Below are 25,458 nucleotides of genomic sequence, written 5' to 3'. Positions count from 1 at the left end.
CCAAGAAATGAACAATATAACCAAGCCTCTATCTCGTAAGTCTGTTCATGTGCTCAGATACCTTAGAATCATAGAATCAGAATTATTGTTTTGCTTTGGCTCAAGTAGCAATCAGTTGTCATTGAATCATAAAATAGTTTGGGTTGAAAGGGCCCTGTAAAGGTCACCTAGTCCAACCCCCCTGCTCTGGACAGGGACGCTTTCTGCTTGACCAGGTTGCTCAGAGCTCCATCCAAGCTGCCTTGAGCACTTTGAGAAATGAGGCATCCACAGCTTCTCTGGGCAGCCTGGGCCAGTGCCTCACCACCCTCATAGTGAAAATTTGTCTCTGCTCCTTCCTCTCTTGTCCTATTTTGACTCTTTACCTTCATTAGGAGACTCCTACCTTCAGGCATCAGTTTACATTTTCTGGCTTATAGTATCTGTATAAAACAGTGATGTAACTTTCATGAGAAATACGAGTGGTCCTTACTTCTGTCAAGGTTTATAGCATTCATATAATTAGGCAATTTCCCCATATTTAATGTTTAATCTGTAAGGGTTCAAAAGAGTTTAGTTAAAAGATATGATTGACTAGACTGCAAAATCTGTAATGTTCCTAGGTTTGGAGAACCCTCTCATTTATGTTTTATTTCATTTACCTTACGTGTCTAAAGAAGAATATCAGAAGATACTTAGTGCTTCAGGTCTCTTGGGGTGGATTTGCTGACCAGGATCTTGTCTGCACTGCTTGGGTATATCGATGAGATATTTAATTATAAATCTGTAGTACATAAAACATAACATCTTTTAATGGGAGAAAATCAAGTCTACTTACATACTTTGAAAGTTGCAAGTGAAAAAAAAAGTTTTTTCTGCTTTATTAAAAGAGATAGTAGGAGATACTGCCTGTTTGTAATTGTTTGCACTTCCGTTACTTAGTTGTTTGAGTGTTATATTGACATTTAACATTTAATTCAAACTGTGGTCATTCATTCTTCTCTTCTTTGTGTCTGGGGGAAAAAAGAGTTAAAACTGTTCCAAAGTAGATTCTTTGGATAGTAGTATTTTTGGATAGGGGAATTTTGGTCTTCATGATGGTAGCTGTTATTTCCATATGCCTTCTCTTTGGCCTCTATGTTTAGAAAAGAAAGGTGCTTAGAAAAGGAGCAGTCAATTTAGTTTTCTATTCAAACAGAACACTTGGATAAACTATTTAGCTCTGATTTTCATTTGTCCTTTCATAAAGGATGGAGAGGACTTCATGCAGGAATGCTGGTATTCTGTTACAGAGTAGCTTAGTAACCTAAATTTTCCTAGTGAGTATTCCTGCAGAAACATTCACATGCTGAATTTTATTACCTAGAGGAGGTAAGCTACTCTTGAGGAGTATTAAAATAAGAAGTGTTTTCAGGTTAGGTATTTTGGAGTGAAGCAGAGTGTGAGTAAGTGTTAGATGCTGAATTTCTGCCCGCTAGGTGAGGGATGCAGTGAATAAAGGTTGTTTTAGTATGCCTACCTCTTCAAACTGGCCCTGCAGTATCAGCTCTGGTGCTGATGACTGGTGCTCTACATTCTGATGTATTCTTCCTTGAGATCCCTGGTGAAAGCTCTGTGTGTTACCACATAAATATTTTTGGGAGGGTTTTTTTGTTGTTTTTTCACATTTAGCTCAGCTGGTTGTTGGAGGCAGCCTTTTCTGTGTAGAATTTTTTAGAGCATAATAAAGCTTTCATTCATAGGGAGGGAACCTGATGTTTTCTTTCTTTGGCAGAATTCAGTAGTCACTCACCAGTAAATCTAAAGTAAAAGCAGACACATGCAGATATTGAAGTGCCTCTGTACCCACTGTGCCTGGGGAAATTGGCTGTATAATGAGCAAAGGTGGTTGGATTCAATTTGGACTGAATGTCCCTCCAGTGCAGTGCTGACAAGGATCTATGTGATGCTAATCCAGTTTGCAAGGTGACAGGTGTTCTTACCAAACTCTCTCATAGGCACACGTGCCCCCCTGCACCGACTGCTTGACAAAGAAGCTGAGGCCAAAATACACACAGAAACGGGCCTCGTTTTCCTTTAAAACGTGTTCCAGAGAAACAATAAGAGGGCAAAGAAAGAATGAATTAAGTAAACAGCAGAATTCTTGTTCTCATTTTATGCAGAAGGAATCAGGCTTTGAGCTTTTTTTTAGAAGTGCAGTGAATTAGCACCTGTTTCCAAAAAATATGCCACAGAAAAATGGAAAAATACCCAGCCGACTTCAAATCAGACAAGTAAATAGATAGAACCAGCTTCTGGCTATGGGGATATTTGAAATCTCAAACTTCACAGATCTCAGCATCTAAGTAAGCCTCAGAATTTGGGTTTATTGGTATAAAATTTGATCTTCTGTAGTTCACCATTTAGGATGGTTTACCATTTCAAAACTTGGGGTAAGAAATATGTAATAAACATAAATGTAAGAGAATGCAGATCTCATTGTCCCAAGAGAAATTTCTCTCTCACACACACACACACACATACATGAATTCTTCTGCATTTTGTCTTTTCTGTTGGCTCAGGAAACCAGCACCTCCCAGGTCTGCTGATTTCTACTCCATGCCCTGTGTGGGTACTGATATCCTTCTGCTGTGCTGGCTCTGAAAACATGCCACAGTATTTCAGACCAAAATAATATAATACTTTTATACTAATACATTAGTACATCACAGCACATTACCACCTCAGGCTAAAGCACTGGTTCATAGCATCTTTTTAAGAGATTCAAAGGCTTAACAAAAAGAATTTTCTCTCCGTTAATGAGTTCAGTGGTAGCTAAGCTTGTTACGAAGACTTTTGGATGATTTTGTAAATAGTAAGGCTTTAAAAGGAAAACGTCTACAAAGCTGTTCTAGATTCCATCCAACAAAGAGACTGTATCTTTCGTTTCAAAATGTTAATGTTTTTTGTCTCTTCAACTTCATTTTGGTCAAGCAATCCCATATAAGTCATCTCAGTGCAGCCATTATTTATAGCTAATAATCTCCTTTAGCTGCCAAACTGAAACTAGATCTCCTTCACTCTTGAGCTGAAAGCGCTTTTCTTTCTACAATGTGCTGGAAATGTGCCAGTTTACCAGTTCCATTAACTTAATGAGGTCTGACAGCCTGCAGCAAATTTTCTCATAATCTCTCCTGGATTTAAATTTGGTACTGCACAAACAACCAAGTATGACCAAGTAGTTGCTTTTTAACTCTGTGTATTCTAAACAAAATTTTTTACTCAGCTTAAATACAAAACAGTCTTGAGTCTTTGTTTTTTTGGGGTTTTTTTTGGTGGGCATTTTTTTTATTCATGCAGCACTCATTAAGTTTATGGATAAAACTTTTAATATTAACAATAATCTGAATGCTGTATTTGTGTTGATCTGTTAAACATCAGTATTAAAACTTCAAGTGCAAGTGATTTCAAGTGTACTGCTGTTTGTGGTGAGAGAAGGATGGTATTTATTTATTTTTATAATACACCTGAATAGTTATATGAGCTGTGAGGTTATGTCATGATTTTCACAGACTAATAAATAATCACTCTTATAAGGTCAACAGTAGTTTTAATGCAAGGTTAATCCTTAGCTTCTGTTTCCTAATACTTCCAATGATTACTGTTCACTGAAGGCTGTAATATGTTACTAAATTCCAAGAAACGGAATTGCTTGGCAAATTAAATGGGACAAAAGTAAGGTCTTGCTTTCTCTTGCTTGAATTCTACCTTCCTACCAGTGGCAGCCATATACTGAAGGCAGAGCTGAAAACATGGTTAATTACTCATTGGAAGAATAGTGGTATTTTATTTGTGTTTTTTAAATACATCAGGTTTCTCAAAATCTAGTAAACAGGTTAAACAGCATGGCATTGCAATAGCAAATCGCTACATTAGACTTTAAAAGTGAGCTTGCAACAAAGGTTTGATCAGAATTTAGAATGGTCAGGGCTGTTTCACTTCTCTGTATTAATGGTTGCACTGTGCCATCATTTCTCACAACAGCATTTCCCAAGAAGATGAAAATTTTATCTTGAAATGCTTTAGACATTACTAAACCTCAGTACTTGGGGTAGGAAGTATGTTGGAGAAATACTAAATTTGAAAAGTACCTTAAGTAAAAATTTGCCATGTTGAGCTGCCTCTTTATCTGGAGGGTCTCCTTGCATGGGCTTTGTGTGCTTTGTATTTTATCACTGTCTTTGTGAGTATTAACTTCACTCTATAAATATTATCAAGCTGAAAGTTTGTACTTCAGCCCACACCACAGTCTTTTGGTTAACATCAAATTATGCAAAATTAATGTGTAAGTCCTCTGTTTATTATCTTTCTTTCCTGAAACAGTCTTTTGGTGATCTGTTTCTGGTTTATGAGAAGGAAAAAGCCTCTGGCCTCATCCCTGCAAGTCTTTCAAGGTTGTTTTACCTCACGTGAGGCATTGCCCAGTGCGCTCAGTGGAAGTGTCCATATACTCATAGCAGCATGAAATTGTCTCTGCAAGATTTTTTAAACTAAGTTAGAATATTTTCTGTTTCTTATTCCTGGAGAGACTCATTCTCATACAAACATCAAGTTTTAATGTGTGGGAGATTTGAATGACTGTTCATATTTAGGTAACAAATAAGTTGAACTTATTTGTTACCTCATTCAATTCAAATTTGTTACCTAATTCAATAAATTCAATGTACATGTACAGTATTATATGAAATGAATAATAACATCTTACTCTTCATACTGGGAGCTATGGTTTAATGCTGAGAGCAGGGAAATCCCCTGGATGTGCCTTTTTTTAACATACTTGATTCCAACATACTGATAGTATGACCATTTACAAAATGTTTTAATTTTATGTTCCTCAGCCTTCCCAGGTTGTTTTTCCCCCTCTCTCAGGCAAGATTTTTCTTGAGGCCTTGAATGTACTTGGTTAACCTTAAAGTCAGAGTTTTAAACACTATTATATATTTTGTTGCAGTTGTAATGTCTAGTGCTTACTCAAGCAAGTGCATTGCACAGTCTGGGGAAAAGGATATTTCAGGGCTGTGGAGGGAGGTGGAGGGGCTTTGTGTCCTGCTGAAGCATTGAACAATCTTGTAGCAAGGCTGGATGTTTCTTGCTGTATTTCTGAAAATATTCTGTCAAATTCCTCATATTAGCTGAATGTAAGGTGTTGGAGATAAAGTGAAATATTAAAAGAATTACAACTTTTTTCAAGGCACGTACCCTTGAGACAGGCAGGTACTGTTAATTCTCCCTGAACGTCAGCATAGCACAAACATGTAACCAGTGTTTAATGCCATCTGTATATCAAGCAATTGGGCTTTAGACTAATGAACTTAGACTGTACCATTAATCTAACATCAGTGATCCTGGTGAGGCTGGGTTCCTGCCAATGACCCTGCTTTTATAAAAACAGTCATTTTTAGAAAATGCGTTTGTTTTTTCCACATAATAGCAAATTTAAATGGAAATCTGTATAACTGGAAAGCTTAGTTAGGAAGACTACATTAAATACAAAAAGTGAGAGACAGAAACGAATTGTGAACAGAGTGGTTAATACTTAGCAGCTGTAGTGAGATCTCTCTAAACTGTTTTCTGTTTTAATATGGATTTTGTATTCTTGTCACTGTTCTATAAATGGTCGCATAGATGTTGTCATTCATGGGCAGGCCCTTACTTGTTCCTTGTGCCTTTATAAGCAGAGATACACAAATATTTTGATGTATGCATATATGATCATAAATAGGGAAATAGCCTGGCTTATTTTTGTGCATGTACAGTGTTTGCCTTGCACTTTAAATCATTGTGTTTCTAGGAAATGTTAGTCTTGAAAAATGTCAGTTCACCAATATAAACCTCCCTCATTTTTCCCCTCATGTTCTCATTCTTGATTGGTACTTAAAAAAAAAAAAAAAAAAAGAATATGTTCAAATAATTTCACGGGACTCTGAATTTTAGGCTTTGCCACAGACTTCCTGTGTACCCTTGGAAAAATGGTTTACTACACCATGTTTTGATTGGGGTCAAGAAAAATGTGGTTCTGGGAAGCAAGAAAGTATTTGATTATGTTTTCTCACGTGAGAGAGCTCCATAATAAATCTACCAAACAAGTCAGGCACAGCAACTTGTAATGAACCCTAATTTGTAAGTACTTTTTAATGGGATGAAGTTGTCCTCACCAGCAGATCAGAGTAATTGTAAGAAACTGCACTTTGACATTTTAGAGACAACCTCAGCAGATGTTCAGGCAGCTGTCCAGGTGTCTAAAGATAATAGAAGAAATTCCAACCCAATGACATCAGTAGCAAAACTTTTATTGACTTTAGCAGGCCAAGATTTTACCGTGTCAGATCTGTGCTAACTCTTGTGAAGGGACAGCTCTCCACAAATGGGTAAAGATGAGAAGCAATTTTAGGGCACTTTAATCTTCTTGTATTATGTTGTCTCTGCCTTTTATGTTCTCTTCAAGAACTGGTGTGAATGCATATTTGAAAATTTACCTTTACACATGTGTGTGAGAAAAACAAAGTATAAATGGCATTTCCTTGACATTCTCTTGGTTCTTTTTCACTGACAAGTGATACTGTGATACTTCCAGAATATTGATTTAAGTGTTGTCAATGCCAGCATCTATGTTGTCATTTTTCCTGTTTAAAGATAGATACAACTATGTTGGATATCTCCCCTCAGCTTCCAAGAACTATTCAATCTTCTCTAAGCACATCCTCTAAGTAAAAAAAATCATGACCTTTGTAAATTGTTTAAGTGTTGAGAGAACAGAGAGCATGTTCCTGTTGAATCCAGGAAAAAAAAAAAAAGAGTAATTTCAGGTCAAAAGTTCTCATGTTCAGTCTTCATTGCCAATTATCTACTTAGGTGAGGGTACATTACAAAAACTAAACAATTATATGTTATTATATAATCCACATGTTTTTATTTAAGGCTGTCTTAGTAACTGAGTAACACACAATAGGGCAGATTTTTTTATTCCAGTGGATTCATACCAGTTATTTTAGTTCTCTCACGAAAATTCTCTGAATTGCCACTGACTTGAAGAGGGTTCTTGGACTTCAGGCCTTTGGACCTTCAAATTATATGCAGATCTACACATTTTAAAGTGGAAAACATCTTGAAGCTTATATATTGAACATCAAATCCTTTCACAATCCAAGAAACTTGAAAGGGCCTGACCTCATTTAGGGGATACAGTATTTCCTCCATTTTGTATTCCATTTCTTTTTTCTTCCAACCAGCTACTCTTAATGTTCTTCTTACCTGATAAAGAAGAGAGCTAACTCTGTGGTTCATAGAATGATTCCAATAATAAGCAAGCAAATATATATTTATTCATATATACACAGAGGCAGAAATTAAAGCTTTTTTTTCTATTAAAACAGTGAGGATTGTGTTTCTGCTACTGCTAAAACATTTTGTGTTGTGCTGATTAATGTTAAGTAAAGTAAGATCCCATTTTTTATCTAGAAGTTCACACATATGAAATTCGAAATAATAAAAACTTGTCTTTTGGAAACCAGATAGGGGGTTTTAGCCTTATTATATATACTTACCTTGTAAGGAGTCAGGTAAAGGAATGTCCAGGTATAGTTTGTACATAGCTTAAGTAATTTGTGATGCCACCATAACTATATAAGAAATACTTTTTACTGCATTTGAAGAGGAACTTTATAGAGCTTTACTTTAATAATTTTGAGTATAAGAATAAAAACAAGCTTTGGGACAGAACTTTGTAGTAGAAAATACTGTCTGTAGCCAGTTAGCACTTCAGTTTTATTGGAATGTGAATCTTAGGCTGCAAGAGCTGTTCAGAAATTCTGCAGTTGCTTTTCACTAAAATACATAGTAACGCATTCACTTCAGCCCGGATTCAGGAAAATATTCTGATGTGAAAAATAATTTAGGATTTTATTTGGTCTTTATTTTAGATCTGACTGCAAACAAATAAGTATCCTAATAGCTTGGTATCAAATGTCCCTGGAAAACAACTACAGCTATCAGTACAGGCTGTTTTCCACGGTAAAACATTTCAGGACCTTCCATACCTCTGGGAAAAAAAAGGAACTGAGTGGGGAAAAAAAATCACAAATTCAATTTAATCAGCTAATTATACAAATAAAAATAACTTTTTACTTGTTGGTTTATTTTGTCTGCTTTGTGCATATATATACACAGACAATACATGTAAATACTGTTCAAAAGGGGATAATATTTAAACTTATGAAATAGAAAGTATTCTTAGGTGTATTTAGACTTGCATTTAAACATAAGCAGAGGCCATCTGGTGACAGAAAAAGTAAGACAAATTTGATAATCCGTTCTAGAGAGCAATTTCATCTTAGTCTTCTCAATAAAAAAGTAGTGGATAAAGATTCAGAGAATTGAGCAAAACTTGCCCCATGTGGAGACTCTCAGACTCATCCAAATCTCCTGGGTTTTCAAACTGTGTCATGAAAAACTTGAGGGAAAAGATTTTGAGCTGAGTTTTTATTTGTTGTTTTTATTTGGGTTTTTTCTGCTTCCCGTTCAGACTGGAAATTCAGAAAAAAATTACTCTTTATCGTGGCATTTTATCATTGATGAATTTTGCCTTGACTTGCAAACAGAAATAATCAGTACAAAGAAAATATATTTAAACCTTTTCAAATGTAAAATTCCAAGAGTTTTCCTAAAACCAAACCATTTGTTTCTGGTTTGGGCTGAGATTAAGGGAAGTGATTTTTGTTTCAAATCAAGACCAGACTTTTATCAGTATAAGACAACTCTGAGATAGAGGAGCAGTTGATAGGGTTTACCTGAGTGTTTTTAGTTGTCTGCTTGCATCTTTAGGAATTTATTTAGTGTATTTAAAGAAACCCACTGCTACCAAGAAGTGCTAGAGGCTGAAATTCTCAGTTATGTGCAAAAAATCACATTTGCCTTGCACGTTAAGCTCTGCTGTTCTTAAGCCATGTAACTTTTCATAGGCCGTAACTTTTCATAGGTCATAACTTTTCATAGGTCTCTCACTGGCATTGCCACAGGGATAAATTGCCCATGGGATGAGCTGCAGTCACAGCTCCACAGCTGCTGCCCAACAAATACCAGCCCTGGCTTGAAAAAGTCATCACTGAGTCCCTGATCCCTGAAAGGCACAGCAGAGTCTCCTTGTCCTGCACGGTCACCAGGCGTTTTCTGCCCACAAAGCTGGCTGTGCCTGGCTCAGCATTTTTGCATAAACCAGCAAACAAACACAGATTTTTAAGAGCTTCCCATTATGGCACTCCAGGATGGAGTCTCTCAGGCTGTATTCGCTCAAAGTTGTTTATAATTTGTCTGGGTTTGGTTGAATTTTAAGCAGTTTATCAGCTTGGTTTTCCTTGTATTCTGACCAGATTGTTATTTCATTTAAAACCTGATCAGTGAATCATTTAGGCTGGAAAAGACCATTAAACTCATAGAGTTCAACCACTAACCCAACATTGCAAGTCCACCATCAATGGTAAGAAAATATCCTATCAATGATAAGAAAATAATAACAAGCAATGAGTAATGCATTTTATACTTGTCTGTGGAAAATTTGTAAATCTGTACAGTTCTTTCACAAAGCAAAAAATCTGCAAACTGATTGCTGATGTTAAAATTCAAAGTCAGGCTATAAATACCACCAAACCTCCATGTTTTTTCCTGATCCAAATATCTTATACACAAAATCCTCCAAAAAAGGCTATGTCTTTATAAGCCAAGCCACTCTAAGAACCAGCAAAGAAAAAGAAAATACACAACTATATTAATTATTTGATTATCCCATTAAGCCACATACAAGATCAGACACCCCAAGGCCAAAAAAGGACTTGTAGACCTGCAGGCCAATAAATGTCAAGTTGCCACTACTTGTAACATAGTTTAATGTGATATTTACTCTTATAACCCAGCATTTGCCAACTACAGGATATTTAATAGGATTTTCGAGTAGAATTCAGGGTTTGTTCATCAGCACATTCCAGGAAAATCAATACTAACTCAAAAGTGCTAGGTGAAAAGGCAATCTGAATCTTCTTCTAATGGATGTTCTTTCTTCTGTATTCTAAAAGCCATGCAAAAACTGAGTAATAAAATTATGTAGGGGATAGGAGGGGGGAATATAATTTGTATTTTATATATGGAAAAGTCTAGATAATTACCTGTTTGCAAAAATCCTGTGATGTTGTTCAGGCTCTCATTAAGGTCTCAGTAGATGGACCTGGTGAGAGCATGCTTTCATAAACTGGAAGGAGAGGAAAATAATATTAATAAAAAGGGCATGTGAGGGGGTAGAGAAAATACAGCCTCAGAGCCTGGTTTAGCTGAAACCACACCATCCACAGATGAAATACCCTTGGCTGGTTTTCTCATACCATCCTAACCAGGGAGGAAAGCAGTATTAAACCCAAATAAAAAGCTCTTTGGGGGTATGATGAGGCTGTGCTTGCTCATTACTGTTTTTCTGTCCCCGAAGTGATCAGGGCTTAATAATGAAGATTGAAATTAAAGCCCTGAACAACGTCAACTGTGAAGTCAACTCTTTGCTCTTCATATGAGGGTGGCATTGTGCATTAGTACCTTCTGTGCTGATAAACACTCCATGAAGCTCTAGACTACAAATGAAATTAGCTTTGTTTCAGTATTCCTGCATACACAGAGCCCGCTCTCCTCTCTGCTCTTGGACTGTGAAGAACTCGGGGATATAAAGGCAAGGTGTAAAAGTAGCTGGTAGAAAATTACTACTGATTTTCAGTGCACTTTTCCCATTTCACACTTCTCTACTTTCTCAGAAGATTTTCAGTGAGGCATCACTGAGGTGTCTACTAAAAGTCTCCTCACCTTCCTTATCACTTTAAAAATACCTTCTCAGTTTTGCTGTTTCCAAAATAAAATTTTTCTTTTTTCTCCAGTTCCTGTTTGCAATTTGCTTTCATAGATATTTATTGCATGTTAATTGCTATGAATTTTAGCTTATATAAATAGATATTTTTATGAAATAGTCAGAAATTGAATAATTTCTTGCCTTTTACTGCAGTGTATCTGCAAAGTGCTTACTGGGAAGGGTCAATTAGGTTTGGTAAGTGCTTTTTCTTCCAAAACAACTCTTGTCTTGCAAAAATCTGAAAGAATATGTTTTTGCTTGGTTTCAAGCCATCTGTGTAATTTGTTTAGCACAGAAAACATGGTTGCAAAACCAATAGCTACAATGACAGCCTAATTTTACTGTATTCCTCTTCAGCATTTGTGCTCATCACAATATGACGATTATATTCTCTGAATTGTGTTTAGTTGTTAAGAAGATTATGTGGAACTAAAGAGCAAGGAGAAGTAGGAAAAGGTTCTGCTGGAGAATTGGTTGGTAAAAGGCAACAAGGAAGGAAATGTTGAAAGACGTTTATGTGATTATTGAGTGGTGGCACACAGAGTGAAGACAGCTCTGAGATTTGATGGCTGAAGTCGCAGTAAACCATGAAGGGCTGTGAAAACAGGGACAAATAACTTTTGACTGATACAAGAGAGAGGAGGAACCCCAGGACAGATCCAGAAAATATAAAGTAGAAAAATCTGAGTGTAGGGAAGTCAGAGGAGGAGAGAGAGGCCAAGAGCTGATGTGAAGGAAGGTGGGGTAGGAAGGAGAGCTGGCTCACAGGGATATGGAGAGAAAAGAGGAGAGGAGGGCCTGATGCAGCATTCTTCTAAGACCTTCAGGATTGCCTAATTAAATCAGTGGAGTTCTGATTTGAACCAGCTGAGGGTTTGGCTAACTTCTCCTGATTCTACCTCTTTTGTAGGAAAGACACTTGACAGTGAGAGCTGTGTATGCATCTATTTTACACACAAAAAAGGGAAATTCTAGTATTTCTAGAATAAATAAAGTCCACCTAAAACTTGCCAGGATCAAGGCATTTCTGTTCCCTACAATGAGTGTAACTGAGCTGATGCTCAACCCTTACTGAGGAATTATTGCTTTGCAAAAATGTGTGTTGCAAGGCTGTAAAGTTACAAAGTAATCTGATATTTCTAACAAAGTATTCAACTGTTAATTGTTCTGTACACATCATCACATATTTACACAATGAAATAGGAATATTAAGAAAAATATTTTTTCTTATGTAACAGAAATTAAATTGAAATATACAGCTGGGCTTGTTAACAGTTTCTTAATTAAGAGGGGGAAAAGTAATTAAAACACATTCTGGTTTCCATATCTAACTTTCCAGAGGGTAATTCTAGTAAAAAAAATATATTGTTGAGTTGTGCTTGTGCTTTTGAAGCCACAGAGAGAAACAGAGTTCACATACCAAAGCAGTCAGTTCCAGCCAGTTTCTGTCTCCTGCATATCAGCTCATAAAATTCCCTGCCTTTTTGCAATACTAATAACACAGTACATTCTTTAATTTTAGATTGAAGAGGAATTGGATGTTTCAGGTCAGATATTTCCACAAAAACAACCTAATTAAGAAGTGTGTATCTAGAGTCCTACACAATATGTAATCTACGTTTGCTGTCTTAAGTGTCATCTTGTATGTACAAATTTTCCAAGTTTCTACTGATCCCTTGGTGTGCCAAGCCTGTGTGTAGGTTCAGGGCTGTGTTCTCCCCTTGACTGTGTGCACATAGTCCTGCACCCACTGTGGCCAGATGGGGACTTGAACACAATTGGTACATTTTGGCAGGAACTTCTGCCCTGGATGTGCTTTAAAGAGGGGTTTATCCATCTGTTTGGAATGCCTAATTCAGTAAATGTGATGCAGTCCCTATTTTTAGTGGCTTTCAAGGTGCAAAGTGCCTCTTCCTTCTAACTCACAGAATTTGTACATACGGAATAGGTCGGGTTATCGCAATAATTTAGATATTCTCATGAGATTTTTCAGAAGCATGTATCCATCCCAACTTAGTTAGATGGTCTGATGCACATACTTGGAAATCACAATGGCCTTTGTATACCAGTACCATCATGGGTTCACAAGAGATGACGTCTGGATCTGAGCATCTGCAGGAATAATGTGAAGCATTGGGTGGTCCTACTTGAACTTGGACTATAGCTTGAAAATCTTTAGTGATGAAAGGATGAAGGTGGAGCTGTTGATGGTCTAATCTTATGTTTTCCACAAAGTATATATTTGTGAAAAATCAGTCTTTGATTTGAAATTATTTAAAGTAAAAGACATGGCTCTTGTGGTTATAGAGATCTGCTAACACACCATTTGACATACCAAATGTTGGTCATAAGACAGAATTGGGCTAGTAATGTAATTTTTTGTGTTACACTCCCTGTTTTCCCCAAATCTTTCTTTGCAACTACAATTACATAAAAGAGCTTTAGCAGGATTTTTCAAAAGAGCTCAGATTTTTTTCAGGTTGCCCCTCTGATTACTGTAGCACAAAATTCTAGCCATGACTGTATTTTCTGGATGCTCCCCAACACGCCCATTGTCTAAGACTGAGTTCTTTTTCATGATGTATTTTTTTTGCTGTTCTTAGGTAGCTGATTTCTTCACTTGAAAAGGATTCAGGTGCCCATCATTGCCACTTTGGACATATTTTTTCCATCAATTGCAACCTTTTCAGTGAAGACCAGAGATACCCTAGCTTTTCATTAGGAGCCATGGACAAAAGTACCACTTCACTGAACTGCAGCCAATAAAGGGACAGAGCTTGAATTACCACAGGCAAATACTGTGTCTGCAGATGAGTGATCTTGAAGTAAGCTTAAAATTATTTTTGGTCTTCTCCTGTCAGCCATCCTGGGATGGTTGGTTTAGAGTTTTCTCTAAAATATTACACTGGGTAGAGATTTGACATGACATGCCATCATACTTTATTTCAATCTGGGCCCATTTCTGGTTTCAATCACACCATTGTGTTAGGTTTGTGAGTGAATTTCTGGAAGTACTGGAACTCTGACTCTGACAAGGTAGAGACTAATGCATCTTGGCAATGCTGAGATTCCAGTCCATTCTTTTACACTGTGTTTTTTTAATGTAAATTTTTAAAAATTAAAAAAATCAAGGAGAAGGCTGTGTCTTAGGATTCAAGTTGGAACAGGATTTTCTGGGTTTTGGATTTTTTTTCCAGCGAGCCATAGGAGAAGCTGAACTGATACAGAAATTATTTGGGATCTTAAGGAACAATAAATAAACAATATGTCATCTTAATGCTCTTACATATTTTTGAAGAGAAATTATTACTAATGTGTTAGTATTAGTTCTCCTATTGCCTGATTAAGGAGTTTATAACATTACGGTGAGACGACAGGCTGCTAGTTACTTCATTCCCAAGTATACAAGTGAAATATAGCTTGATATTCAAAACCAGAGGCCTGTGTTTGCCAGGTCTTGCTCTATAGGAGAGATCCTAATCTCAGTAAGATAAACTGCTTAAATAAAAGTTGATGAAAGAACAGTCCAAAGACTGGATTATGCTCTAACAGTTTTACAGTGCTTTGCTTTAGCACAATTCTGTGCTTGTGTCCTTAGGGAAGTCTAAACTATTCAGTGTTTACAGAATTGTATTAATCTTGATTTTTGCCAAGTTAATTTCTGTTCAGTATTTGTATATTCATTTCTATTTTGTAGTGGTAAGGAATTATGGGGAAAGGGTTAAGAGCATGCTTGCTCTTCATCTGTTTTAAATCCATAAATGTGAGCCCCTGTGCTGTTTTTAGGTTTCAGATTACACTCTGTGATTTATAGGGAAAGGCTGTTCTCCACAAGTTGAAATCCCATGTGTTTCTCCACTATTGTAAAATAACAAATCCTGGAGAATGCTTCCAGTTGCAAAAATTGCAGTTTTGAACTACATTTGTAACTGCCTTTTTTCGCTGAAGTGATGGCTTTGACAAGGGAGGTGAAGTCCCCTTGTCCTAATGCCATCTTTCACTGTTTGCCGGGCTTTTCACTGCAGCTCACAGAAACCACAGCAGCACCCTCGTGTTTGCAGTCTTCTATCAGTTTATTTTTGGAGGCTACACCCACTAAAAAGTGCAGCTGTGAGAACGCACTTCTATCACTGTGCATGAGTAACATCCAGAGCCCCTGCAGAGATGGCAGGCCAGGAGCCAAGGTGGCCTCACAGTCCATCAGCTCCCAGTCCCTTCTGTTACCCATGGTGAACACGAGAGCAGGGTTTGGCTTCGTGTTTTCCAGTGGATTTCTGTGACAATGGTGGGAGGTTTGGGTACAGTTTGTTATCAGAATTCAGTGCTTAGAAAGAGCTTCACAGCAGCACGTTCCGTCTTCTCCTTATCGGTACTGAGGAGCAGGAGAATTTGCCAATCACCTCTGTAGTAAAAAACCACATGGAAAGTGTTAAGAATTCTGAAATAGTATCATCACTTAATTTGGTAATTATTTAAATATTGGTATTCACATCAATTCCTTTCAGGTATTTTTCCTGCTGTAATTCCTGTCTCTGCAACAAGAGACCTGCTTCATTTTTTCAGTCACAACCATGCAATGACTTTCATGTGTGTTGAACAGCTGAGATACTCTCTCAGCTTTGCCTTGGTAGGGTAGTTGAATTCGTGAAGTTGTGTAAGTGACTCTAACCTCTTGCCTATGATTGGTTTTACAAATAAGGGACAGTGTTTTTGCATCTATTCTCTATTATTGAAAATTCACATGTCACTGAGATGTGGGGAAAAAACTGAAGAGGGTCCTGGCTAAAGTCATTGTGTGGGGTTTAAATAAGGCAATATTGCTTTGACCTTTCATGAATCCTCTATGAACTGCATCAGTAGCTGACCCAATGAAAGCTTATTTCTTTTGTCTCAAAACAAAAGGTTAAATGGGATGGCAGCAGTAGTACCACAAGATGAGTCCTAATTAAGATGTGAGATACAGCATGTTAAATTAATACGTGTTACATAGAGTATGAGCAAATAATTGGGAATAGAAACATATAGTTGAGAAACCTCAATGGGTTACATAATTTTGATGCTTTTACATCTCATATTCAGCATTAGATATTTTTGTGTACAGATTGTATCTGAGGTGCATTCTGAGCAATGTAATTTAAGCCAAATAGAAAAGTCAAGCTCAGTCTTGAGTTTGCAGGGGCCTTGTAGTTCCCTACAATGAGCACAGCAAAAAGCTACTGTGTAGTGTGAGCAACTTCTTGAGCATAATGAAGTAGTGTAACATCATCCAGTTAAATATTCAAAGGTTATTGTAAGTTTAATAGTCAAACAATAGAAAGGCAAGTAGCCAGGGGAAGTATGGTTATTTCTTCTTAGTGCCTCTGAGTGTAGCCCTGAATTTCCTTGTATAATTCATAGCTATAAATGAAAAGCTCAGCAAAAAAATATTATTTTTAATCTGAAAAGATGGCTTTTAACCAGAGGAGGCAAAATAATAATGCCTACGGCTTCCTGTGTGCGCTGAACAAAAAGCTCTGTTGTGTTCTGAATTCAGCTTCTTTAGAAAAGGAGTTTAATGTGTCAGACTGTATCTGTAAGAGTGCTGTACATTATTATTTACTTATCTGTGATCTCAGTTGTGTCTCGCTACTTTCAAATTGCTTGGCCTTGAAACCGTGTGAAAAAGCAGCAGCCTTCTAACTCAATAAGATGCAGAGAGTGAAGAGCTGAATAAAGGTAATAAAGGTTCTCTGTGATTTGATATGGACATCAATATCAATTGGTATTTGATAATGACATCACCAAAGCTGTGAAACAATACTTGGTTCTGACAGAGTGGGAACTGGCTTGTATAATTTTCCTGCTTTCTTTATGTGGCTTTTTGGTTCTGACCAAAGATAATTTTGTCTTCCTATTTTTCCCCCATGTTCTTTGTGCAGCTCTTCCTGTCCTAGTAACAGGCATGAGTTAAAATGGAATTGTGAAAATATACAGCAAAGGCGATGAAGGATGTACAAGAAATCTCTGGCTATTGCCTGATTTCCATACAAACTACCCTTGTGAGAGTTGAGTTCTTAGCTGCCATCGCTGTGGAGTAGACCACAGAGGAAATATCTTGCTGCTACCTCTGTTTGCCCCAGCATGGCATTAGTTCTGAAAACCTATACCTGGCCTTCCTTCTAGTTTCAGCAGTTTGTCTTTGTTCTAGACATACAACGTGTTGGACCATTTCCCCCAAAGAAAGTTGAACAAATTTAAGTGTGACACTCCAGAATCCTATGCCATTTAGCTATTCTGGATCCTCTTAGCTCTAGTTGGAAAGCATTTTTTGGAGTTTTTTTTTTTTGTTTAAAACACCAAAATCTGCCCAAAGGAGATGTTGTTTCTTAAACTTGCCTTTCTTTGTATGTCTGTTAAAAATCTTCGAACTAAATCAAACTAAGTCAGACTATCTGTAGAGAGGAAGAGGATTGCTATAACTACATGAAAGGATTTCTCAGTTAAACCTATTACTTTTGAAAAGGGAGACATGAAAGCTGCTGTAGAATAAAATGTAAATCCATTGAAAGATGACTGTGGTTTTAAAATTACATATTTTAAATAAAAAAGACCAACCACATATAGTTGGGAAATTACATAGTGGGTGAAGAAGAGTACAAATGTTAATTCAACTTAAGCTAGTTCCCCATGGGCCAGTGTTCACAATTAGTAAATAATCAAATTGTTTACTGGCTGAAGGGTTCACCAAAAGACTGATTTTGACATTACTCCTGCAGAGCAATTTTTTAATTTAGAATCACTGATATGGAAGTCAGCTCCTGCATTCCCCTAGGTTGGGAACAGAAATTACATTATAAGGCATGCATTTAAGTCAAAGAAACTTTTATTCTTGAAGTTAAACCCTTGAGACATACTGTTCTATAAAATTATTCATCAAATGTCTTCATAGAAATAATTAGCTATTGTTGTTGAATTATTCAGTGCTTAGATGAACAAATTCATTTGATGAAATCTTACCCATTCATAACTAATTTACAAGCATGAACAGGAGTTCAGCTGATGTAGATCTTTCATAAACAGATTGTTTGCCAGTAATTACTAAAATGCCTTTGAATGCTGAGACCAAAGAAATTTTTTAAAGCTATCTTACCTTCTATTTGTGATTCTTCTTGTTCTGTGTATCTATTATTTCTGCAGTTCTGTTGCATTTAAACCTGTGAAGACTCTGGCAGTGATAACCATGGGGGGGATAGATGAATTTATCCGAATTTCATTTGTTTTGTCACTAGTTTCTAACTTTGATTACACTGAAAATGCTATGGAAGCATTTAGTAAATTCCAGTACGTGAAGGGAGCCTACAGGAAAGACAGAGACTGTTTACAGGGGCAAGTAATGACAGAACAAGGGCAAATGGCTTCAGACTAAGAGAGTGGGTTCAGATGAGGTACCAGGAGGAAATTCTTTTCTGTGAGGGTGGTGAGGCACTGGGACAGGTTGTCCAGAGAAGTTTTGGGTGTCCCATCCCTGGAAGTGATCACAGTCAGGTTGGAAGGAGCTCTGAGGAATTTGGTCTAGAGGAAGGTGTCCCTGTCCACAGCAGGGGGTTGTAATGAGGCAGTCTTTAAGGTCCCTTACAACCCAAACCATTCTGTGGTCCTGTGTAAACTAAGCCCATTTAATTAAACTTCAGATGTGTAACTGTTTTGCTTTTCAAATGCCATCATGCTTTTCTAACATTTCTGGGCAGCTTTTACTGGTTTATCCTTAAGATAGTTTTCGCAAAACATTTATGGGCCAGGCTATTTGTAGAGAGCCCTCAGTAAACTGATCGTAATGATGGCAAAAAACACTTGTTAAACTAACAACAACTGAAAGGAGAAACTGGGTAGTCTATAATATTGGAAATAATCAGTGATTCTGATTTTATGCCTGGGTATGGTGATCAAGTATTTCCTGTTTCAGAATCCACAGCAATGCAACCTAATCTCTTCCAATTTTCAGCATCTAAAATGCAGCTCAGTGCAGAGAGATTTCCATCAACTGGGAGTAGGCAGGCAATGACAGAATAAGCTTGAGCCACAGCAAATTCTATACCTAAAATGCCTGGAGGACTAAGGATGGAAGATTTCATTAGACTTAAATGCACTAATGAAATGGATTAATGTAGTTACTCTGAATCTCTTCCACCAGATTCTGTGACAAGGAATGTTTTTCAGGGCCTGAATGGAAAAAAATACTTCAGCTCACATGCAAAACACATGATTGAAAACCGATGCATTAAAGATAAAGCTCAAATCTAAATAACGATTACTGCCAAAACCTTCAGGCCAACCAACTTCAGTCTTCTTTCTTAATACTTTACCCTGTCCCAAGTCAGAAATTTAAGATGACTGCAGAGAATTTAAATAGGTTTAAAAACTGAGCCTGACTTCAAATCAGGATTAGGTTTACTGAGAAATGGGCATTTTGTAAAAGATGTTATAAATCTGTGGCTCTCTCCAACTGCGTTTTCATTCCTGTTGGACTCATTCTGAACAGACAGGATTGACCTTTAGGCTCTGATAATATCAGTGTCCATGTGTGTTGGGAGGTCTGTGCCAGACATCACAGTCCTCATAATGAAATGTTCTGCACATGAACAAAAAGGCAAGTGTTAGAAATAGGAAATCAGCACCACCTTTCCTCTGCCCTGTTGCTTTAATATTTCTGTTAACACTAAACCAATATGTAGAACACCTTCCTGAGATGAAAAGGGGAACAAACTTCTAATGGAATTACTAAGGGTTTGATATAAACTTTAGCAGCTTTGTAAGGGTAATTAATATTTCTGATTAATAATTGCTTTTCCTTTATGATTCTTTATCAAAATAAATCTGTTTCAGAAAGGGGAATAATCTTGTAAAGTTTAATTTTAAAAAAGGTTTTATTTGTTTTGAATCATAGAGCAGCTGAACCATGCACCTGCTTAGTTCCTTTTTCATAAAGCCACACAGTTTTGGCAACTAAAAAGTTTTAGCCTTTGTCCCAGAACATTCTTCTGGGCTGGCCCTGCATGTCCCCTGGCAGGAAGATGGCAGGTGGGTCCTGACTGAACAGTGGCATTCCCATTGAGTGTGGGATGGGGAATGAGCCACAGCTTCAGAAACCTACTGATGCTTTGGCCGATTGTGTGGGGAAAATGAACAATGTGAAGTCAAATGAACAAAAGTCTGAATTACAACAGTTCAGAGCATTTATTAACGTGTAATAACGTTCCAACCAAATGGAAATGTCAGTTGAATTACGTAAAGTATTTCATCATGCTTGTTTTCCAATTTAAGTGAAATTCCAGTTCAGATTTCTAATGGACTGGTGATGAGATCAGATTTCCTCCAAGTGACTGGTTGTAGGTTAAGTATCTTAACAACTAAAGGAGGCAGGAAAAACTAAGGATTTCTGGTCATTTAATGCTGCCAGGCTTTTTTTTTTTAATGTGGGCGCTCAATCCATTGTATTTTGTTGCCAGGTTTTTTCATCCTCATTTCTTATGCTTTGAATAGTGCCTGAATCCATGACAGGTTGTTTTTCAGTGCATGTACAAAGCAGTCCTCGTTCATACCTGCAAATAATGTAGGTTTATATGAATCTGTTGGCCGTATTACAACAAGGATGGTCTTCTGTTGTTGAATTGTTACATTCTTCTTCATCCTTCTGGATTCCTAAGGGTTATAACAAAGTTGTAGATTCCTTGGTGGCTTCAGGGCCTAATTCTGTGAGTTTAAATCCATGAGAAATGTCACTTAGCATGTGCTGTATTCAAGGTGATCTTGATGTTCTCTTCATATTGAGAAAGGAAATTACTGGTAGCCAGTGAAAGCTATTGGTGGTTTTTCGTCAGAAGGGTGCAGGCTGGGAAAGTTGTCCAGTATCAGAATTAATAACTAGCTTGATTTTAAAAGCATTCTGTGTATATTACTTTTTAAGATAACATGCTGCTGGTTATTAGAATCAGTCAAACAGTGTTTGGCAAGTTCCTTCAGATGTCAGTTGTGATATTAATGGGTATGGTGTCGATCAGGCTCAAAGCCTGATGAATGCTTAGGGGAGGAAGATAGCTTTGTTGCCAAAAGAGCAGAAGGCTTGCTGACCCTGTTGCTAATGCATTTATCCAACAAGCTTTCCCCGAAAGTCAGGCAAAGCTAAACATCTGAAAATGAGGGACTGCAGTTGCGTGAGAGCTTTGCTCACACAGCTACACTGCAGCAGAAGGGCTCTCTGGAGGTGCCCAGCAGTCCCTGGAGACCCTTTCTAGGCTGCCATCAGTGACTCACTGTGCCTCTCAAAGGGCAGGGGAGGGACACAGCAGCAAGGTGAGGTGCTGTGCTCTGGCAGCACACTCAGATGAGGTCATTTCCAGCCACACTCCTAAAAAACCCAGGTATTCATAGAGGTGGGCGCGGTAACACATTGAGCACCTTTCTGACGTCTGAGCGTGCTCCCTGTGCCCAGAGGCTGCAGACAGCCCCTCTGTAACCAAAATTCAGAGATGTCACAAGTGGCTGAACAAACAAATATCACCAGTTAATGGTTAAGCTCTCAATTTACTAAAGCGTTTGTTACCAGTTTGCCAAAGAGATCAAACAACCGTGAATCACAGCCTTGGCTACTAATTAAATCCTTTATTCCCTTCTCTCATCGCAGAAGCATTTAATCTTGGGGAATCCGGACAGCCTGTTGTGCAGAATTGCATTTTACAGCATAAGCAGAAACAAGCTTACAGTAAGGCTTCCTACTGGAGCTGGAAATGGAAAGGATTAAAAGGAGAATATTAACTTTTCCTCCTGGCATGGTAGTTCATGTTAGCACTGAAAAATGATTGATGGTGGATAGCTGCATTGGAAAATCATTTTGGTCGTGTAGCTTTGTTATTTCACTGAATAGCAAATACCATTTTTATTATCTGCCTGCCTTGCTTATAGATGGGACTTGTCCTGTAGATAGAGAATGAGGGATTTGGTGTGCTCTACTGGTGACTGGCTGTCCCAAAGAAAAATGTTTTACTCAGAAATAATGGACTGTGAAGAACACCCCAGAGGAAATGAGGCATAAACCAAAATACTACAAGCAGTTTTATGGCAATTCAAATATATTTCTATTTGTCAAAAGATGTTTTTGTGTGCTTTTATGTATAGGATGTATAGCTGCATGATGTCATACCTTTGATATTTACTAGAAAATTAAACAGTGTTTACTTTTTTGGCTCCCATCTCTGTGAAGCAGAACTTAAAAGTCCAAACACTTTATTTCTTTTGGGTTTGGGGGAAGTCATCTAAGTCCTTAGCAGCAGAATGATGCAGCACAGGCTCACAGAACAGGGGTGCCCTGAACCAGCACTAGGCCAACTCAGTCCACTGGGAACTGATCCAAACACGCAGCCATTCCAGGCAGGAGGAGCAAATTTCCATTTTTGTAACTTGAACCATGATGTTGCAGTCCGATCTGTGGGAGCAGGGGCCTGGAGACAGTGGCTCTAAGACACCTCAGGAAGGTGTTAAGAGGGAAAAAGCTTCCTATGCAGATCTAACTGCAGGCTTGGTGCATAATTATTGAGGTACAGATGGTTTTATATAAATACACTTAGGGGTAGCCATCTGTAGACCTGCAGTGGAAAGCTCTATGGTATTAGCTTGAAAAATAATGCATTTTATGCTGTTTCTGGAGAAAGTAATCTTTTCTGTCATTGCTAGACCTGAACAATTTCTATAACGGAGCCCTGAGAGGCAATTTCCTAAAAGTAGGAAATGATGGCTTTGTTTTGGTTCTGCTTTTGACTTTGCAGAATGTTTTCTTACTAAGAAGTGTGAGTTTTCAGAAGAGGAACACCCCAGCTACACCTCTTCAGAGGACAGACATCCACCATTTGCACATACAGAACTTTTATTTACTGAGGGAGATCTATCCCGAGGAAACACCTGAATACTCACAAAAATTCCAGGTTATATTTAGCTGCAGAGGCTTGGGTGATACCATGCTGTAACATGCTAAAGACCCAAACTTGCACAAACTTTTATATCACTTAAAATAATTCTTTTATATAATTCTTTTATATGATTTCTCCATCCCTTAGTGAGTATGAATGCTGTCATGTTCAGTATGGAGAAAAAGCACTGCAAGGTGACATCTCAATATGCCATTCCATCTGGAATACTAATAACAAGTTTATAAAGATAAAATATCTGGAACACCTAACTGCTTTTGCAGCTGTTCCCTAAAGCCATCACTTGAAGTGTGTTTGGGATGAGAGTTAGAAACATCAGATGTTCATGCAGTTAAAAAGGAAATAAAGATGGTGCTGTAATGTCATTCAAGTAAATCTTGGTAAGAGTAATAGAATGAGCAATCTGAATAATTGGCCTAATGTTTGATATTATATTTTAATGTTAAGAAGAAAATGCGTCTTTTTTGGAAGCTTTGAAAAATTTGAAATAACTGTTGGTTTTAAGGCACTGTTTGAAAAATCATGTCAGGTTTTTTGAAAGTCTGTAATTTAAAAGCACAATGAGCAAATTATTTTCTCTTTATTCTATTGTCAGATCATGTGCATATGCACAAAGAGGGGCATATATTTTTTAAAGACCTGTCAGATTATTTTGTTATTATATTAAGCTACAGTTCCATTTGGGGATAAATATGCATGTAGATGTTACATCCAGAAACTACTAGATTATTCGGATTGTTTGTTTAGCAGTCAACAAATCAAAGATCTATCAAGTGTTTGTATTTTAATAATTCTTTGTGGAAAAAAAAAACATCTAAGTGAAGAAACATGTTGTATAGAAATTTTGGAGTGAACACCTCAAAAAATCCAAACAAACCAAAAAAGTCCTAAAAACTAGAGTGATTGTATAAAGCTGTTCATGGCTGGATATGCAGGAACTTGAGAGTTTGGGGTTTTTTTGTGGAAATGAAGCATGGAGGTTTGCTTAGACGCAGAAGGAGGTTATGTGGACACCTCTTTTAGCTGTGACATGGGTGCAAACCTAGCGTGGGTCAGATAAAACCCTGGATTTTCAGAGCATTCTTGAAAGGCGAGGAAGGTCAGCGGAACGGTGTGTTGTGCTGAATCACAGCTACTTACACTGCACACTGACATTTTGGGGAAGGGTTTTCTGCAGCCCGCTGTATTTCTTGTCTGGATGAAGATGCTCTTTCCCCCCTGACCCTCCTGGTTTTTCCCACAGGCTGCGGGAGCACCACCGCGCTGCCATCAAGGTGATTCGGAGGATGCAGTATTTTGTGGCAAAAAAAAAGTTCCAGGTGAGTTGTGAATAGAAAGCTCCTTTTCTAAATAAACCCTTTTGTTCACCTGATTCATTGTCTCTTTTAGAAACTTAAGAAAGACTAACACAATTCATTTCAGTAATGGTGATCTACACCCACTATTCTCTCCCTCCTTCAATAGGGCGGTTGTTTCGCAGCAGGTTAGTCAGCTATGGATGCACTGGAAATAGGCTAAACTCCTGAAATGCAGTCTGAATTAAAATGTTATTTTCTGCTAATGGACTTGACCCTTAGCCCTCTGTTATCGCTGTCTCTTTCTGGCAGTGCAAACATTCTCGTATGTCTCCATTAATTCTGAGCTGTGTGCTGCTTTCATGCCCAGTCAGTAGGATTAGAGATTAAAATACTACCTCAGCCTTGTTTCTGTCCCTTACTCAATGATAATGAAGTCCTGATAAGAAACCAAGGTGGAAATTTGTTAGTGTATTGGAGGGTTTCTCATTTCTTCTCCTTTCTCCCCTCTGCATAGTAGAAGACCTCCTTCCCAGTTAGTGAGATACTGATTCTCTTTCCTCCTCTGGCCTTCACTGATACATTTCCCATGTGCCACTTCACTTACTGTGCTCTTGTGATGTCATAAGCATTTAACAGTAGCTAATTCACCTTGTTTCCTGGTCTGAATAAAAAATTCTGACTGCCAACTTTCTAAAAATCTGTTTCATTAATCCAGTAAAAACACATGTCAACAGCCTTCAGCTTGATTTAAACCAGGTGAATGTATATATAGGTAATAAATATATTACCTTGCTTAAAATCAATCAATAAGGGATAATCTCTAGAGGACAGTCTTCACAACTGAAAATGCAAAGGATGAGAGTGGCTTAGCTGCCTACATCTATTTTTTAGCTATTGTTGCTTCTAATAAACCTTTAATCTAGATCCTCCAAAAAGGCAGAGTGTCTTTTCTTTTTTAAATTTGAAGGCTACAAAATTTAAGAACAAAAAGATCATAATGATGATGAGGATGATGATTATGACTAGCAATCCAATATATCTATCTGTAAGGCAAAGTTTGCTGCTGTTACAATCCCACAATTCTGATTTCCTTGTAAAATTCAGAAGCACTTCATTAATTCTTTAGCAAATTTCTACTTCGAATATTTTAATTTTTATTAATAAGCTAATTTATGGCTTAGGTTGCCTGAGCTTGTCAGAAAATTGCTTTAGTTATGTGTAATGTATTCAGATCAGTACCATTTAGGCTGAAACGTCCCATGTCCCGAGTTTTCTTGAAGAGAGGGCTTTCAAAAAGTTTCTGCTAGCA

The 25,458-nt window shown here is 37.5% G+C and overlaps 1 protein-coding gene across 1 annotated transcript in view; it reads left to right on the top strand.

The window, feature by feature from the left end:
* The window catches only part of KCNQ1 (potassium voltage-gated channel subfamily Q member 1), a 329,070-nt gene that overhangs the window by 196,310 nt on the left and 107,302 nt on the right, over nucleotides 1–25,458 (top strand). Inside the window, exon 14 of the mRNA XM_054275920.1 lies at nucleotides 24,095–24,170. Within this exon, the coding sequence (XP_054131895.1) occupies nucleotides 24,095–24,170 (76 nt within the window). The remainder of the gene's footprint in view (nucleotides 1–24,094; nucleotides 24,171–25,458) is intronic.

The sequence above is a fragment of the Melozone crissalis genome, unplaced genomic scaffold (genome assembly GCF_028551555.1).
Source record: "Melozone crissalis strain CALT ecotype California unplaced genomic scaffold, PUWL_Pcris_2 ptg000018l_1, whole genome shotgun sequence".
NCBI lineage: Eukaryota > Metazoa > Chordata > Aves > Passeriformes > Passerellidae > Melozone > Melozone crissalis.
This window is presented reverse-complemented; position numbering and strand designations above follow the sequence as displayed.